Source organism: Oryza brachyantha, chromosome 8 (assembly GCF_000231095.2).
Source record: "Oryza brachyantha chromosome 8, ObraRS2, whole genome shotgun sequence".
NCBI lineage: Eukaryota > Viridiplantae > Streptophyta > Magnoliopsida > Poales > Poaceae > Oryza > Oryza brachyantha.
The window spans coordinates 8,740,426-8,759,061 of record NC_023170.2 but is presented as its reverse complement, the minus strand read 5'-3'; the positions used below and the strand labels follow the sequence as shown (position 1 = coordinate 8,759,061).

The window sequence follows — 18,636 nt, the reverse complement described above, 5'->3', positions numbered from 1 at the left end:
GTCACTTTGTGTGATGAAAGCACTGGCGAGACTAAATGCTGAGACGAAGGAAAGAGAGGAAAAGCGAGAGTTATAAAGCCATGCATAACAGTTGTTTCACTGTCGTCTGTATGGCAATTTTTATTTTGCAAAAAAAAAAAACCCCTCACAACCAGCGGTAAATGATGAAAGAGTCGTCCTCTCGTGAAGCGACCGGTATGTGCTCCAAGAAACTACGAGAGAGGATCGTATATTAATTTATGTTATAGAAGTGTACAGGCACAAAGAAGTGCAAAAAAAAGAGGGGACCTGCACTGAGTGTTCGCTTGCTTCAATACAACCACCCGCTTTGTAGCATAGGTACTAACCCCAGCCAAAACGATCTAATTGAAGAAAAAATGATCACATAAGTTCCTACACCATCAAAGCAATTCACTTGTGAGGAAATAAACAATCTTGTGAAACTACGAGAAAATGGTAGTCACTTTGACGGATGTAAGATAATTCTAAGTAACTACAGTTTCTCAATTTTACAGACGGTATGCTATTTTCCCAGATATCTTTTAGACTAATGCTATATTGGTAAATGGTCCTAATATGCATACACTTCTGCATAAGTACATTACGAGTATAATCATAACTATTCCGCAGCACAAGTATTTACTGGCTATTTGGGTCTGTTACCCCCTTTAAATCCAAATCCACAAGCACCAGATTTCATATTACAAAGCTTTTATCTCTCTCTACAATTTCTCAAAATCAACCGTAATTCGTTCACCGTCCGTTTGATTAGCTCCCATGACGATGCCCAAAATAGCATGCGATGCCCAAAATTGTTGCGGCCTTTTACTGGCTGCGTTTTAAAATATCACTATGAGGTGGGGGAGCTCAGATATAAACATATAAGTGATGTATTTGAGTTCCTTTCTGCAAAAAGACAATATAGAGAAGGTTAAGTTCCAAAGTCACCCAACCAAGCAACTCCCAGTTCAGGTGCTTGTCGATGATATCCCCTAAAACAGATGCCCCAGTTAGCCACGCGCTGCAACGTTGTGCTGCCTACCCTGTCATGACCACTACTGAGTCCTGAGATACTTAAATCATGCTCTACCATGGTTTTCGAGGATGCTCAGCAGACTGAGGTCAGCAGCACACCTAGTTACCAATATTACTGTACAAAATTATGAGGCATTCGCCTCTGCCTATAAAATTGTAACTTGACCAATTGTGGACATTGGCTGAAAAAATTCACTGTCTGACACTGCCTTGAAATATAGACATGTTTGCATCTGTTTGGTAGTGAACACCAAGTTTGGCATGACCATGTTTTCCAAAGTATAGACCTTGCTGACATTTACCAATGTTATCACTGCAAGTATCTAAGATATGTGTTTCATGATGCAGCGGAGCCAGGGCCATCTCTAAGCTGCACTAGGCTGAGTTGCAGTTGCTTTTGAACCATCTCAGCAACCATCCTTAGCCTACCCTGGCTCATATCCCCAACTGCTGCGGACCCATTCATAGTCTCCACTGCTCTAGAAACCCTCTGTTTACACCTCTCCCAATCCTCGTGTTGTAACCAACAAGCCCTGCCACTATGGCTCCCATCCATTGCAAGGAATGCAATGTGACTATTGTCTCCGAAGGTGTACCTTACTCTCACAGAAACACAATAAGGCAACCAAGCTGCACCACCAGATATGCTCATTTGTGGTACAAGAGCGTGGTCAAGTACAAAAGTTAGTGCGAAATCTACTGAATTGTTGGCTCTATCATGATGAATATTGCTCTTTGATGAAGAGCTTGAAGTGTAATCATCTGAAACCAATCTAGGGTGTTTTTCCAAACAGAGTTCAATCCGTGCCCTCTGTCTAGTAGCATTGTCTCCATGAGCTTGGGACAAATTTTTCTTCCATGCAATTAGCTTTATAAATTCTCGAAGAACTGAAATAGGCAATGTAAGCAAAGTGATAAAAGATGCAACCCTAGAAGCATCATAGGGTTCAGAGGCAACACGTCTGCTGAAATAGTCACAGATCTCACTTATCTCAGATGCTGTTAGCTCCTCCTGACCATTATTACTCTGAGGAGCTTGCTGTTGCTGTTGTTGTTGTTGCTGCTGGTGGTGAAACCGTTTCACATTAAGAACTTGAAGCAAAAGTTGAACTCTATGAACACTAACAGCAAATACATAACCACTGCAGGATGGAAAATGAATATCATCAGAAAAAATATTTGTTGAGAAATCACAAGACATTTAGGAAACAGAGAAAATTCAGTTGAATATAAAGGGAAATTTAATATAGGTAATCTACAGTGGCATATATCTACATTTCTCAGCAAACATTGGTTTAGCCCAAATCAGTTTGGTTTAGTCAATCCACATATGGGTATATCCTGGCAGTCAGTCATACCACACGTCTAGAGATTTACAAATATCTAGCCATCATTTCGCACTAAACAATATTTATTACTTGTAGACCACCAGGCCACTCATGACTTTATATTTTGACAGTTCCATTCCTACACTAGTAATTATCAATTATCATCAAAATAAATGTTTGGCATATGGCTTTCTTGCCTGGTTCATAAATGCAAAAGGCAAAATGATAATCAAACAACCTCCTTTCAATGAGGCGATCAACAGAGGACCCCAAAAAATGACATGAGAAGAGATAATGTAGTAAGTACAACTACCTTATCGGTAGTGCAGTCACCTGAAAATTTTTCAGGGGGCAAGTATCTTTCTAGGGTAGGATTTGTCAGTGTCAAAATACAGTCTCATCATTCAACATTGAACTAAATATGGCAGTAGTAAAATTAGTAAGCAGATTTCTGCACTGCATTGGTACCACAGTCTGACTGTAGTAGCATTACGTTGTTGAGAATGCCAATCAGACATACCTTACAGCAGTTTCATAGATATTTCAGATTTTTGACAATATGACCGAAATATCAATAAAATAGATCTTACCCCACAAAGAAGCGCAATGCCGGTTGCTCATGATCTAAATTTAGGAGTGCACCCTCATTATCTTTCAAAATTGAACCCAGTATTTCCTTCAGAAGATCAGGCAACTGCGCAAACAGCCATAGAACTCCAAGGTACTTAAGGATGCCTCGCAAAACCTTCTTAAGAGCAGCAAGAGGAACCCAGCCACCACCATAGCCACCGTCATCCCCAAGCCCAATAAAAGCTGTGTTCAACTCTCCTTTCATATAAGCAGGAATATTATTTGCAGGAGAAAGGTGTGCAGGAGATCCAGCAATTCCTGAAGGAAATCCTGAAGCCATCATGGCATTGCCTGCACGACTCAAGCTAGTTGCTACCTGGTTACCAACACTTGAAGTTGGCCTAGCTACCCCAGGAGCACCACCAAAGCGGTTCGGAGTAGGAGTTAATTGTTGACTTCCAGAAACAGTACTGGCACTGGCATTCAACTGTGGACCAGTATGTCTAGCACTCAAAAGATTTGGTTCAAGAGCATTTAAACCCTGTGCAACATGCTCCATTATGAAAGGTCGAAATTGTGGGCAAGGTAATGATCCACCAACTGAAGGTCCACCTTTGGGAGGTGTTGCTGGCTGAAGCCAGACCTGATCCCCAGCAAAGCAGCGCATGTCAACAGAGAACTTCTTACGGTATATAATACGTATCCAGTATGGCCCACGGAGCACAACAGAAACATCGAAAGGCAGCAAGGAGCTAGGAACTAGTCCAGGAGCAGTTCGTCCTGCAGCAGATAGCATGGAAGAAGTCTGAAGATGACTGTTTGCGTGTGCTACTGCAGCACCCTGTGGGACAGACATATTGTGCACAGAACTTGGCAATGAACTGTTTGCAGATCCCACTGTTGAAAGAATGTTGTTTTGCTTTGGTACAACACTGTAAACAGCAGGAACAGTTACAGGCATCTTTGCAGGACGAATAGCGCCGCCAAGGGCAAGTAACGGTCCTGCTGTGAGCCTGATGCAATCCAAGAAAGATGCTACCTCATCCCCGTTCACAAAATCCTCGAAAAACTGCATTACGTTAACATGGTTACAAGAGAATTTCCATGCAAATAAATTCTTCAGTAGCAAACAATTTTAATTGTCTATTTAAAAATTTTCAAACTTGGAATGCCTAAGTAGCAACATATAAGTTTTGTGATGCAATTTGCTGATTGGAGAAACCTCTTTTGCTAGACAAATTTTGGCATACCAAATCTGATCTAACAAGCACCAGCCCAATACAGATAACATAGAGTCAGTTTGGTTCTCTACTGTACAAAAATTGATATGGAGTGATGTTTGCTTTGGTGCCAGATTATGACACCATAAAACATACTGGTATTAACAAAATTTTTAGTTTGGTTTAGTTTTCATGCAGTGTTTGGTTTCCTACCATACTGCCAGAATTTCAATAGGTTAGCAAATGAAACTACCCTTTATGTGCATTTGGCAACTTGGAGTTACAAAAAGAGCATGCTTGGGTTGACTATCAACATAAAAAACATGTGCCATGCAAACCAACCTGCATAGCTGCCATATCAGGATAATAGAACTAGTTTGTTCCCAAAAAAAACTCAACTTCAAACTTGCTGTATCAGTAAAAGTACAATATAATTGGTATTAACGCATCAGTTGTCCTAAATACTAGGATATGCAAATTATGAGGCAGTAAATATAGTTGTCGAGGCCAAACCTTTGTGTGTGGCCATAGCTGATCTGGAGAAACACGCATTGTGCACCCACTCTTACCAGCCTCCCATTCAACAACAAAATAAACCATAGGCACAACACCATAGCTGAACCACAAGCTCATCAAACCAACAGCCTCAATTCTAAAAGTTTTTCTCATCTGTTCAGATAACCTGTCCCTGCAAGCATTTCTTCTGGACTGCAGTTTTTTCTCTGCAGCTGCCTGATTCTCAACTAGCTCGTCATCTAATTTGACACCGATCAATCTCCGCATTCCACAAGAAAATGCACGAGCATTTGAAAGACGTTGTAAGTCTGAGACAAGCCTCTGTACACTATCAGCCTCAACAGTGTTGTAAGTCAAAAGGACCCCATCATCATCAAAAGAAATATGTGAATCCACCTCAGAAGTGTTTGCAACACGAACGCCAGAACCCCATTCTGTACTAGTGCTACCTCCATGGAGTTTCCACAGTGCACCATAATGTGGATCATTGATCCGAACGTCCCAAGACATGCTTCCAGCTTTACCAAGGCGTAAGCAAATATGTTTCCAGGAAGCATCATGAGCAAAAGGTAAGCGCAACCAAATATTAGAGGATGGTGTCCGCAGGCCCGCTTCTTCTACATGTGGAATATTCAGAGAATCCATCTGAGCAGTCAACTGAGCATATTTGATGCAAATTGAACAGTGCTTTATGACATGAAGAAGCACAGAGGAATAAATATTTGCTGTAATGCAACTATTTACTTCTTCAAGTAATTTTCCATAGGTGAGGGTTGTTCCAGGTTGCATGTTGGGTGAATGAGCCTTTAAAGGAAGACCATCCAGCATAGATTCTGGCATGTTTCTTCGCTTACTTGGACCATCAGATTGCTTTAGTGGTGGGATATTCCGCAAGAACTCTGAAAGAGAACGTTTTATAGATGCACCTTCAGGGCGTGAACTGGAGATATTCCCTGAACCTGACAATTTCCAAGGAAAGACATAATCACAAAAGAATGCCAGCTTATTAAATAACTACATGGACATTTATTTGATTATGTGAGAAAAGACACATTCAATGTTTATTTATTAAGGACACAGTATCATAGCTCCTGGTTTATTTTATGAAATAAGAATACTTCTGTACTTGAGTCATGATCAAATTTACAAGCTAACTTTGTAAAAAAATACCTGCAGGAACTGAACCAAATAAGGCAGTTGTACTTTGTGCCTGCTTTGAATTACTCAGCAGATAATTGTTTAGACTGATACTAGAAGTAACTTTTGCAGAGTTAATGTTAGATTGTAGTGACCCATAATCCTTAACAGGTGAGCCAGCTCCACCATTAGCCCCATGAAGACCAACTTGATAACTAGAATGACTAGATGGTAAATTATAGGATGGAAGACGCTGATTTTCTGTTTTTGGAGAGCCTGTGTCAAATCCAAATACTTCATCAACAACAGAAGAAAATGAAGGCCGTGCAGGAAGAAGCTCATCAGGTCCACTTAGTCTTTGAGGTCTATCTTCCACATTTGGTAGCGCCAGTAACTTATCTTTATCAAAAAGACTGCCGATTTGCAAATCTTCATCTACTTTTAATTTGTTAATGTCAATCCTGATAAACCTTATAACTTCTTTAGCATCAGTACTTGCATCAGCATTATTCTTGTCACCTTTAGTACTCTGTATCTCAAGCAAATGAAAAACAGGCTGGAAGCTGTTATTAAGTTGCATCAAAAGATAATAGGCATTTGCACATTGAGGAAATCCCATAACCATAAAATCTGAGCCATATAGTATTGACTTTGGAATCTTCAGAGTAACTTGAGACTGAGAGTAAACCTGGAATAACCATAACAAAAGTAAGAATTTAGTACTCCCTCCAGTCAAAAAGAGTGATTTGGACAAATCCATATATCATCTCATGCACAAGATATAAGCACATTCTTGCAGATATTAATATACAATAAACAATTTTTTGGAGAGGAATTTACTGTGTATAGCCCAAAACGTAACTCTTTTGCGACCAGAAATTTGTCTATCTTCAATTGGCAATTTGGCATAGTAAAGAAAAATCTAACAAGTGCTCACCAAGGATACCAGAATAAGATGTAGTGCAAGTGTGAAACATAAAGGAAAGAAGTTATAAAATATTGAAGACTCTTAACTGCCAATCAGCCACATTCACAGCCGAGGACATTCACTATGTTCCAGTAGGTGGCAGTAACACAAGTACTGATAGCAAAGTTCAATTAGAATACCAGAGGCATTGTCTTTAAAAGTACATATGTCCTCAAGACATGCATAACACATTCACTTGTATACCAAACTTTGGCGAAAAATAATTCATATGCATAATCAACTTTTAAACCATTGTAAGTGCACATATTCTAACACCTACTAGAGATTATCACAACCTCTTTGTCTGGTTTAAGATGAGCAGGAATCATTACGACACGGAGCAGAATTGATAAACTGGATAGTAACACCTAATTTCATTTGTGTCAAAAACCTCTTTCTGGATATTTGCAGCCCATTACATAACACGTTACTACAAACATAATTGTTATGTATGTACTGCCTGGGTGAGCAAATCAGATCAGTATCCTAGGCAGGGGACTGGCACCAATCTCCAAGGTAACCTCCAAAAAGAATTACGATGCCTGGATCACTGTGCTCACACAATGAGCAGCATCCTCACCAAAACATCCTGTCCCCTATCAGTATCTGAGTATCTGACTCGTCACTAAACTCTAGCTAAGTTTCTTCGGATGTAGCATTGATCACTAGCTAATACTCCCTCCATCCAGGATTTGGTCTGTGCAGCACTACCAAGACTTCTCCACGCATCACTTAATCAGCATCAATCAACACGCACATTGCCCCGCATGCCATCGATCATTGCATTTGTATTTAGAAAGTTTTTAGATTTAATCACGTGCAACATTATTTGGCCATATAAAATTTCCAAGCTCTAAATTTTCCAGTATTCAACAAGAACAAGAAATAAACTCTAAGAGCTGAAAAGTGAGAATATAAGGGGAAGGAATAACGACACGAGTTAATCAAACAACCTTTAGGCCCAAAGAACTTCCAGTAGCAGCAAATAAGTGGAGGATGCTTCTGGTCCTCAAACTCACAAAAACATCTGTTGCTGTTGTACTCCCCTTGTTGAGAGCTTCCTCTGATTCTAATACTGCTGAAGGTGGCAATATATTCCCTGGTGATTGGAGGAGAAATCGACCATTCCTATATAGAAATAAAAAAGGCTATATGATTTGGAAAGGAAACTGACCATGCAATAAATATGGGGATTAGATACAGTTTACAAAATATCTTATTATTATTCCCTGTTCATCATAATATAATCCCTCCTGAAATACAGAGGATAAATAGGAATATAGGGAATTCATCACTGCACCACCCATACTGTGGGACAAAACAGGGAAATAGGCCTTTCACTACAAATATATGCTCCTTAAAAGATCATACAAATATCGACATTGGTATCATTACCATGACATGGTGCTGAGATATTTAACTGAAATTGTAATCGGTTACCCACACACCTAATTGGCAGGCAGCAATCACCAGAAGGCCCACCTCATGTGTGTGTGCGTGATAGGGATGACGGGGGGTGCGAAGAAAGAATAAAGGCAGATCGAGAAGAGATGTCCTAACTGCTGCTGATGGTCCTCCATTGCTATCGCCATCTAAAGCTTGCCGTTGTATCCTTCCAAAGCTTTCATGGAAAGACAGCTTCACCAGCAAAGGAGATCTAGAGGAAGGAGGTGATTGGTGGCTGAAGACGTTGGGAGCCCCCACAGATAGAGAAAATCAAAGGTACGAGGCACTAGGGTTTTATAAGGATGAGAGAAAGAGAGAAGGATTATGGGACAGGACAAGAGGAGAGGGGAAGGAAGGGAATGGATGCTTCTTGCAAGGGCCTAGGTTTGGCAAGGGAGAGAGGATACAAGATAGGAAAATAAGAGAAGATAGAAGGGGGATATACCATCCATAGCACAATGATTTTGCCAATTTCAAAGAATTCCACAAAATTTCTGGGGTACCAATTCACACAATAGTTTGGACCACAACTTTCCATCTAAAACACTTCGCCACAGTTTTCCCTGTTTCTTCTTCCTCTTCCTTTTCCCTTGTGCTGCCACACAACAGTTTGGACCAAAAATTCCCCCATGATGCTTATCTGGAATACTCCCATCAAGTTTTAAAAAGTAGTTCACCATGGAAATAATGTTGTCAAATATTTTAAACTGTGGCCATTAATATATTTATAACAGTACGGGTATATTGATTGACCAAATGGAGATTGTGTCATCACACTTGCCAAGAATACAACTAGTACTTCTATAATGTAGGATGCTTGATTTTACTAATGTATGCCTAGACAAATGATGAGGTTTCTGTTAAGCTACATTGACAGAGTACATGAAATAAAACATTTTGAAATAAAATCATATGACATCATGTGGATGTAAGGTCAAGAAAAATAAGATATAAAGCATAAATCATAGAGCAGAACTAATTAAATAATAAACAGACCTGATATTTATTCCAAGGTGAATATATGATTGTCCATATGCCCTAACCTGAAGCATCTCATTTGTACAACAATCATCGGAGTCGCTTCTATGTGCTTTCTACACATTTTATGAATATAGTCAGCGCATCAAATATCAAAAAGACAAGGTGGCTGCAGTAATACCCTTAATTACAACAGCCCATAACGGTACCTTCTGAAAGCCCACTCCATGAACTTCTTGCTTCAGGATAACCTCAGTTCGTGATTGAGACATCTGAACATTTTTAATCAGTTCCCTTTGAATTTCCAGAAGACGTGTGTGCCTATTGCAAGCAATCGCTTTCAAAATTACAGCTTCAACATCAATGCAACTCAGATCAATAGAAAGATCAGCTTCTTTATCTGTAAATGGATCCAATACAAAAGAGCTGTGCTGACACTTTATCTGCATATATTGCCCTGCCTCAATTTTAATAAATGGAGATGAATCCAATTCAGCTGAAGCATTGGTTTTCTCCTCTAGCCAGTAGTTAATTTTCAAACCAGGTATCCTAGAACCACTTGAATCAAGCTCCCCTTCTTGACCAAGCTGCATTAGAGCACTATTTCCACCTTGTCCTCCGCCACTATGGATATCTGAGATAAGTTCAGATTTTATCGCATCTTTCCACCTGCCCTGTCGTAGAGCATTTGTCTGTCTAATTACAGTATCCATAACAAGTGAAATACATAATTCATGGAGTATTGTATACAAAATCATGAAGGGGTTGTCAGCCACTGCCATCCTCCGTTCAATATCATCACCAAGAGCATATCTCCTCGTCTCTTCCAGCTTAATAGGCCCAGTTTTCTCACCAACAAGTAACTCCATGTGCAAAATCCTCCATAGTGAGAAATGCCCGCGGTAACCTAATGTAATAAGAACTTTAAATTCTCCATCCACCTGAACATTGGCTATTCCATCAGTCACTGAAACCTCGGATATTTCCTTGGGAAGTGATGTTTCGAGTAACTTAGTCCGCACAAGGGTGTTTAATTTCTTTAAAGTGGGCTTTTGCTCATCTTGAAATAGTGTGTTCTGAGTACCGATTTCCTCTACACATTTTGGCAATCTCCTATAACTCCCTGAGTGTAGGACTTCTATAGCAGATGGAACATCAAAAATGGGAGCACGAGCCTGTTGCAACCCTTCATGCATAAAGAACAGTGAGTCGGCTGTTTGGGTGAAGCATGTCTCATGGCTAGAGAGGGTTGATGCAAGTTGCTGGCAATAATGAACCAAAGGAACCTGCAAGAAACAGTAGCAATGATTGCAATTATGAAATTCAGGAATCATGACATTTGGGTAGCATGTGCATGAAGGAGACTTAGTTTTCTAATTTGTTACTAGTTATACTGATAGAAAATAAGGTAAATACACAAGGACAGCTTAAAACTACCTATCCTTATTATGCTTGGCTGAAATTATTGCATGCTATGCAATATACCAGTGGCAGACACAGGATTTATATTATGGGTAATACACAAGGACAGCTTAAAACTACCTATCCTTATTATGCTTCGCTGAAATTATTGCATGCTATGCAATATACCAGTGGCAGACACAGGATTTATATTATGGGTATTCAAGACTTACATACATAGTGGTATTTAAAGAAAAAAACAAATGTTATAAGTATAAATATGCAAGTTTTTTAATTCAAGAATGAACTACTTTTGTATAATGATGAAATTCTTAGAAAATATGGCAAGTCTGCATGCACGGACACACATAGACAGAAAATCTATATTTTATAAAGACAGCATCTACAATCAACTTCTTTTTTCCTACTGATTGAGGATATCAGTCATAAGTGTCATTGAGTTAGTAAACCACTGTACCAGATTAACTGCAGTGTCCAATTATCTGGATATACTTTTCTTGTCAGTTTGTTCTGATTTTGAGTTTAAGCTTAAAGCTCACACACTCTACAAACAACGTAATTCTAAACATTTCATAGAACACTAGAAATTAATAATAATCAGGACCTGAAGCAAGATGTGCACACGCCTAGTTATTTGAAGTCTATAGAACATATACAGCTTAAAAGGTAAAAGCATTCCTCTCTGCTGATAACTGAACTCGCTTTAATACTTTCTAGTGAACTTTTGATGAAATTCCTAATAGCCCCAAACAAATTACGATCAATTATTTCCTATTACATTATTTTCATCCAGAATGAAACAAACATACTAAAAAGGAGTGCCTTCACTTTTAGCTCCGATAAGGTAAACATCACTTTGGTATGCCAGAATGATGAGGGCAAGATTTTTAAAACAATATTTCAGAGCACAGTACTCCAATTTCTTACTGAACAAATGAGTTTGTGATTAATACATGCAAGGGATTAGAAACTAAATTAGAAGCCAATTTGGACGTGGCATATTAAATTTTGCGCACTTCTACAGCTATTCTCAGTCTCTAGTTAATTGATTATTTTCGTGAAACGCAACCCAAAAGAAAAACTATGAATGGGGATCAATGGACAAACCTGCTGGCACCACTTGGCGAGCACATGGAGCCGGAGCATGCGCTGGCGGGTGCGGTCGATGAACTTGAGCAGGTCGATCTTCTTCTCGGTGTCGGACCTCTGCTGCCCGTTCTTCCCCTCGGCCTCGACCCGCGACTTCTCCACGAGCTCCCGCAGCGCCAGATAGGAATCCTCCGCCGCCCGCCGCACCACCGACCCTAGCTCCACCGTCTGCTGCCCCAGCTCCCCCGCCATCGCCCACACCTCCCCCAAGCCCCCCTAGGGTTCGGCGAAAGGCTTCTCTCCCCCCCCCCCCCCCCCCCCCCCACGCCCCCTACTAAGGCCTCCCACCCTCAGGGTTCCCCGAGAATTCTGCAACCCCCGGCCATACGGAGGCAGCCGGGCGGCCGCCCCACTAGGGTTCGACTCCTCCTCCCGGTCCCGGAGGCACCAACTGGGCTCGGAACGGCGCGGCGAGCCTGCAGGAGGTTGGGACGGTGGCGGCGGCGGCGGCGGCGGCGGCTAGGGTTAGCCGTTAGCCTCAGGTATTTCGGGAGCCGGAGGTCGAGAAGGTTCTGGAAGAAGGTGGTGGTGGAAGGGGGGCGGGGGGCGCTCGCTCGCTTCTTTCCGCTTTTCCCCCTCGCGGAAGGCGAGGACGCCGAGGAGGGAGGGAGCGTGCGGCTGCGAGGGTGGTCGGACAGGGAAAGCCGTGTGCCGTCCCGTCCTCGTGTAGTAAACGGTGGGTACTGCGGCTTTATATGTACAGTAGTTTAACCGTGACTTATGTACTCCCTCCGGCTCAAAACAATATAATTTTTTTTTTTATCATTCGTCTTATCTAAAGAATAGAAATTGAAAAATAATTAATTATACGTAAAGTACTATGTATAACTTACCATCTAATAAAAACAAAAAATTTAATTTTAAAAAAATTTGAATAGGAAGAAGAGTCAAAACATTACAGGTAAAAAATTAAAAGATTGGTTTGATTTGGGACGGAGGGAGTAACACATAACTCATTTCATTGTCTCACAAGTCCAACTATCCAAAATTATCTATATCAATTGAATAGTATACATCAACTCTAAATCTGTCACTATCATGCATAGAAAAACATTTTAATTTTTTTATAAAATATAAGTATATACACTTTTTATGTATATACATTCTGTAATTATCCTATATCATGTGTGTACATTTATATAATTAGCAAAAGTGATGAAGTTGTGCCTCGTTAAGTTTTAGAAATTTATAAGATTAATCATTATAAATTTCTAAATTTTATATGATTAAGATTTATGTTTTACAATGGATTTTCGTTTAGATTATGATAGAAGAACATTGTTCAATGGAATTATACGAATTTACCTAAATACTTTATTTTACATGAATTAGAAGATATAGATCTCAATTGCATTGTAATAAAGAGACATACACACGTCTTAAAAAAGATTCATATTTAGCACATCTTTCATATACATGCCGGAATAACATTATGAATGGTATGTATATGACCATGAAATGACTATGATAGCTAAAATTGTGCAAAGTACGAAACATAAACTTTCTTGTAATTAATTAATTTCCATTATCAAATGCCACCATTCATTCGCACATTTATGTTTGATATATGAATTAAATCAAATTAAAGTGCATGTACCTATTTTTTAAAAATTTAACTAACATGGAGTTAAATAATATATAAATATAAATATTATGATATTCTAGCATTAGCATGGATATATTACTAGTCGTTGATGAAGACTTTTCGGCAAAGGCAAGCATAGAGGTAGGGATTAGTTTTGAACATGAACAATTCACCTTGTAGAGTTGAAAATATTGTGACAACAAGAATATTCCGTTTCTATAAAACATAGCGCATTCCTTCTCTTCCAACTTCACTTATGTCTTTTCTCTCTTTCCCGCTTCTACCGTCTCATCTTCTACACACACGTGTTTTCTAAATCACTAAACTATATGTTTCCTATAAAACTTTCTATAGAAAAATTGCTCTAAAATCATATTATTCCATTTTTTCAAGGATTTTTAGCTCATATTTAATTAATCATGCGTTAATCCACTTCTCTCCCCGAACACAGCCTTAAGTTGTTAGCCATCCCTTGAAATAGATTATTCTTATACTTTAATACAATAATTTATATAAATATTCTATAAAATTGTCTTTATTTCTCGCAAAATATAAGTATTGGTAGGATTCAGATTTTATACCATATTATAACTATTTATGCATTGATTCCATGATTTCACTTATTCCAATGGTTCCAGAGTCAATAGATGCTTATACAGGGAGTCTAATTAATTCAAAATTCAAAAATGTGAAAGTGCATCTAGCCCCTAAACGAAGTTTTGGATGATTAATGACAATGCTAGCCAAGCATGTCTGCGCTAATGAGCTGTGATTGCAGAGAAGTTTAAAAGATCAATTCGATTGAAGGATTACTTGATAAAACTTAGAGCATGTGTGACCCGAAACGACGGCTCTACGAAGACAAAGGCGCTCGAAGGCATATTTTATTTTTCTTTTTGAGTCGTAGGAACTCCATACTATTAAGAGGGGTCACCAGAAGCTAAGCATGCATCCAAGAGTGATCAGAGTTGAGTCAAAGTCGAGGGGAGTCTCGGTGCTGTTTTTCCAAGCAGTAGGGACCGGACGGTCCGGCCCCCTGGCCGGACAGTCCGGTGGGAGGACGGTCCGAACCTTGGTCCGGCCCCTGCTCGGAGTGGTTGAGTTAAGTATCGGTCGGACGATCCGGCCCCCCTAACCGGACAGTCCGATTAGGTTTCTTTTCCAACGGCTAAGTGACGTCTGCCAGCCTATAAAAGGGACCCTTGAGATCTAGCCGTTGGAGAGGCTTTCTGTTCGAGTTTTCTGGTTGCTAGGGCAAGTTTAGCACCTCTCAAGCCTCCCCCTAACCCAATACACCTCCTAGAGAGATTAATTGTTGGATCATGTCTTAGAAAGAGTGTTAAGGTTAGTGAGTGATAGAGTGTTCATTCTCAGGCGTTGATGGATGCATGTGGAGTCAAGGTGGCCTATTACTCTTAGAGATTGATCTCCTAGGCGGATAGGCGTCGCCCGCGAGCTTCCGATTCATGTGGATCGTCCGAGAGCAAGTTGTGAAGGTTGGTGCCTAACCTTCGCAAGAAAATAGGTAAGATTGATAGTGGATTCTTGTGCTTTCTCATAGAGGGCTGCAGGGTAGAGCGGATTGCAACCTAGGGTAAGCCGTCTTGATCTTGACCTTGGTGGTCGATCGAAGGGGTTGCTAGTCCTTAGGTGTGAATTCGGAGACCCGTGTTGGCCTTGTGAGAGGAAGGCAAGAGAGGAAAAGGATCGAGCGAGATCCCGCTCGCGGGAGCGCCTCAACGAAGAGTAGGATCGAAAGATCCGAACTTCGGGATAAATCTCTCGTGTCTTTGTTCTTGTGATTTCATGTTTTGTTTGTTCCTGCGATCTTTCTGCTGATTTATTTCATACACAATCACATCACGTTTCCATGAACATCACCGAAAAGTAGACTGTCAAGTCTACATTTTTCACTGACCGGACGGTCCGGTGTTCTAACCAGGACGGTCCGGCCAGAGCTCTCGGCCCAACCCGAGAGTGTCGACCAGACGGTCCGGCCCCTGTACTGACCGCTGCGATTTGAAAGATTTTTCAGGACATCTATTCAGCTCCCCTCTAGGCTGTCTCTCTGGGACTTCAAAATAGACCAATAAAATGACTACAGGATTTTTTTTATCTAATTAGTCTATGGTAAACAACCTAGAAGTGTCTGTATTTAAGAACAAAAGTAGTAATTCGGAAAGAACTACAGGTGGGTTGTTTTAGAGGAAACGGGAAAAACAGACATGCAAAACAAAACGAGCCATTATAGTATATATGATTAATTAATTAATTAAGTATTAATTATTTTAAATTTAAAATGGATCTATATGATACTTTGAAGCAGCTTTTCTAATTTTTTTTATAAAAACACATAGTTTAGCACGGGTGTCGGTAAAAAGACATGCGTTCAACTTTATGGTCAACTTGTAGGTGGGGTAGAGAGATATTTTGGTGAACTATACCAATTATTATGCACCTTGCAATGTTGGGATTGATCAAATAATGACAATTCGTGGTTAACGAGGAACATTTTTCTGCGGGTTATATATCCCTAGCTAAGAAAGAAAAGCTAGGTGTGTTAAAATTCTTTTTTCTAGAATTGAGTTAAATTGTGCTTGGTCCATTTATTAGCCAAACATGACTCTGTGTTACCTACATCAGTAAATTATAGACTGCCATGCCTTATGATGGTGAAAGTAATTTCAATGAGCCAGGGCACGTACAATAGTCCACGTTGAATGTAGATTGTTTTTTTCTACCGGGATGATCAATCGATGTGGTGGGATGACTGTTATACGTGCTAATATAAAAAGTCTTTCATAGAAATGCGTGCTAATATGTTCTCCTTTCCCTTTTCTGATTTACACCAATTATGTTTACTTTGTTTTATAGAAACCGTTTTCTATCTGAAATATGTGTCCCACGGCCGTTACTTTTTAAGCACGGTATCCCTTGATTTTTTTACTTTTAAAACTTTTTAACAAATAATTTTGTTATTAAGTCTCGAAATTTTTTTTATATAAACCTTTTAGCCACGTATGACGTGTCAAGACAACACTACCACACAAGTTGGTTGGCGTGGTAGGCTCGCCACGCCAGTGTCGGTGATAGGCAACAACATTGGTGAAAATATTTTTCTTCGAGCTTTAATAATAAAATTATTTATTAAAAAAATTAAAAGAAAAAAATATTTTCCTCCATACGGCGTATGTGTGACACGTCCACGTGACGCACAAGAACTTTTTTTTCCCACGCAGCATGCATGCATGTTTCCTACTTGGACCACTTCAAGATAAATAGAAAGTTCAAATATTCTTCTGATTTTAAAATTATTTTTTCAAAATTCATTTATACAAAGTTTATGTATCAATGGTTATACGTAGAAAGTACATACATATTAATCTTCTATATATTAAAATTTATATATAAAAAGTTTAGGTATATAATGTATAATTTTATATATGTAGATGTTCTATACATGAAGTTTGTATATAAAATTTGATGAAATACCAGGGATATCAAAAAATGTGACCTTTGCTATACTTGACTAAAAAAGCATGAGTTTGCCTACTAGATACTCGAATTGCTTGGCTTTTTGTTTATATACACTATCCTCATTACTTTATCATTTTAACAATTTTAGGAAAGGACAAAAATGTCCCAGTCATCTGCTCAAGCCAGCTTGGTTTGACCATGCAATCAAGTCTTAAATTTTCAACCCATACCCCCTTGCACTCTCACCTCTCTCTAAGTCTCTATTTGTCTTAAGACCAATATCAATGGGAGTTTCATGGACAATAAATAAGGTGTCATGTAGGCATTTTTGATAATATGGCAAAGTATTAATGAAGAAAGAGATGAAATGAGTTTCATGGGGATGAAACCTTCTATACACTATTACCTAGACAACTTGTGTCTTGCATGTAACCTAGAAAATAACAATAGATGAAACTATGTATTGAGAGAGGGGTGTTTCATCCTAGTTTTAAACTTTTTAGATGACATGCCTCTCTAGGTAATTGTGTCCATAAAACTTGCATTGAGGATGACCTAAATGGCACTATGGCATTAGGTAAGAGATGAAGGTCGCAACAAGAACCATAGGTCCGCGGAGGCAGGTCTACAAAATTTTGTATTTGTATGCATAAAATTTTATCTTTATATATAGAAGTTTATATATAGAAAATTTATATACAAACAAAATTAACATATAAAGTACCTAGTAGAAAAATATCTACATTAAATCATCTTAGAAGGATATATCTAAAGAGATCATATATAAAAAATTATATATGAAAAGCTTGTATATAGAAATCTGTATATACAGAGAGTTAAGGTTAGCGGGCGGACTAGCGTTCGCTTTTTTGTCTGCCACCGTATAATTCTAAACATTTCATAGAACATTTCACGACTGCACTCCAGACTCTCTCCTAAAGTTAGAGCTCTAACTAACCTACCTTTAATTAAAATTGTCTCATTCAGTTAGAGCAAGTTTAATAATATAGTCAGCTACTAGTTGTCTGTATATGCCACATCATCAAAAATATAGATAGATCATATAATAGTTGTCTATGAACACAATAAACAAGAGAAATATTTTTTTATTATATTTTCAACCTTATATTTCTCTCCATATATATCGACTTATATGCATTAGTGGTGTGCCCTATTTTTGTGGAGCTCATGTGCAAGTGGATATTACTTAGTAGTTCACTTAATATCACTCACTCACTTCTCTCCTCTAGCTAAACATTCAATCCTATGTGATATGCTTATAACCGACACAATTATCATCATTATTGTTGTTGTTTAAAAATATAGTCTATAAGTTGTCTTTAGGGCTCCTTTGGAATAAATGAATTTTGAATGATTAGATTCCTATGGAAAAAACCTATATGTTCCTTTCAAACAAAGGAATGCTTCTATCAAACTTTTTTGAATTTCCTTAGGAATGTCTAAAAACATAGGTATTTTGGAGTATTTTAAGCATGAGATCAACCACTTGGAATTTTTTTTTTGTCTATCTCTCTTTTAATCTTTTAATCCCTTTGTTTTTCATGATGATTTTAAAGACGAAACTCACATACATTTCCAGGTAGATCAAATACTCCGTTAGCAATCGTTCAAGCCAGCTCAAGACCTAGGTACAGGGAACCAAAAGAATAGATGTTGCATCTGCCGAGCTAGTTTCAACCCGATTCAGGAAACCAAACACACCAAAGCTCCCATGATTTCGTTTTTTAAGAAAGACAAACGAAACAACGAAAAATAATTTATAGGTAAAATTTTCATATACATATT

General features: G+C 38.9%; 1 protein-coding gene across 1 annotated transcript; it reads right to left on the bottom strand.

Annotated features, from left to right (window-relative positions):
* Positions 1 to 235: 235 nt before the first annotated feature.
* Positions 236 to 11,960, bottom strand: LOC102707147 (mediator of RNA polymerase II transcription subunit 14-like). The gene is made up of 8 exons (XM_015840081.2): positions 11,727 to 11,960; positions 9,407 to 10,483; positions 9,216 to 9,313; positions 7,727 to 7,901; positions 5,840 to 6,494; positions 4,667 to 5,628; positions 2,954 to 4,002; positions 236 to 2,177 (listed from the first exon to the last, which is right to left on the bottom strand). The coding sequence occupies exons 1-8, from the start codon at positions 11,958 to 11,960 to the stop codon at positions 1,373 to 1,375; spliced, it is 5,055 nt and encodes a 1,684-aa protein (XP_015695567.2). The 3' UTR covers positions 236 to 1,372.
* Positions 11,961 to 18,636: the final 6,676 nt, after the last annotated feature.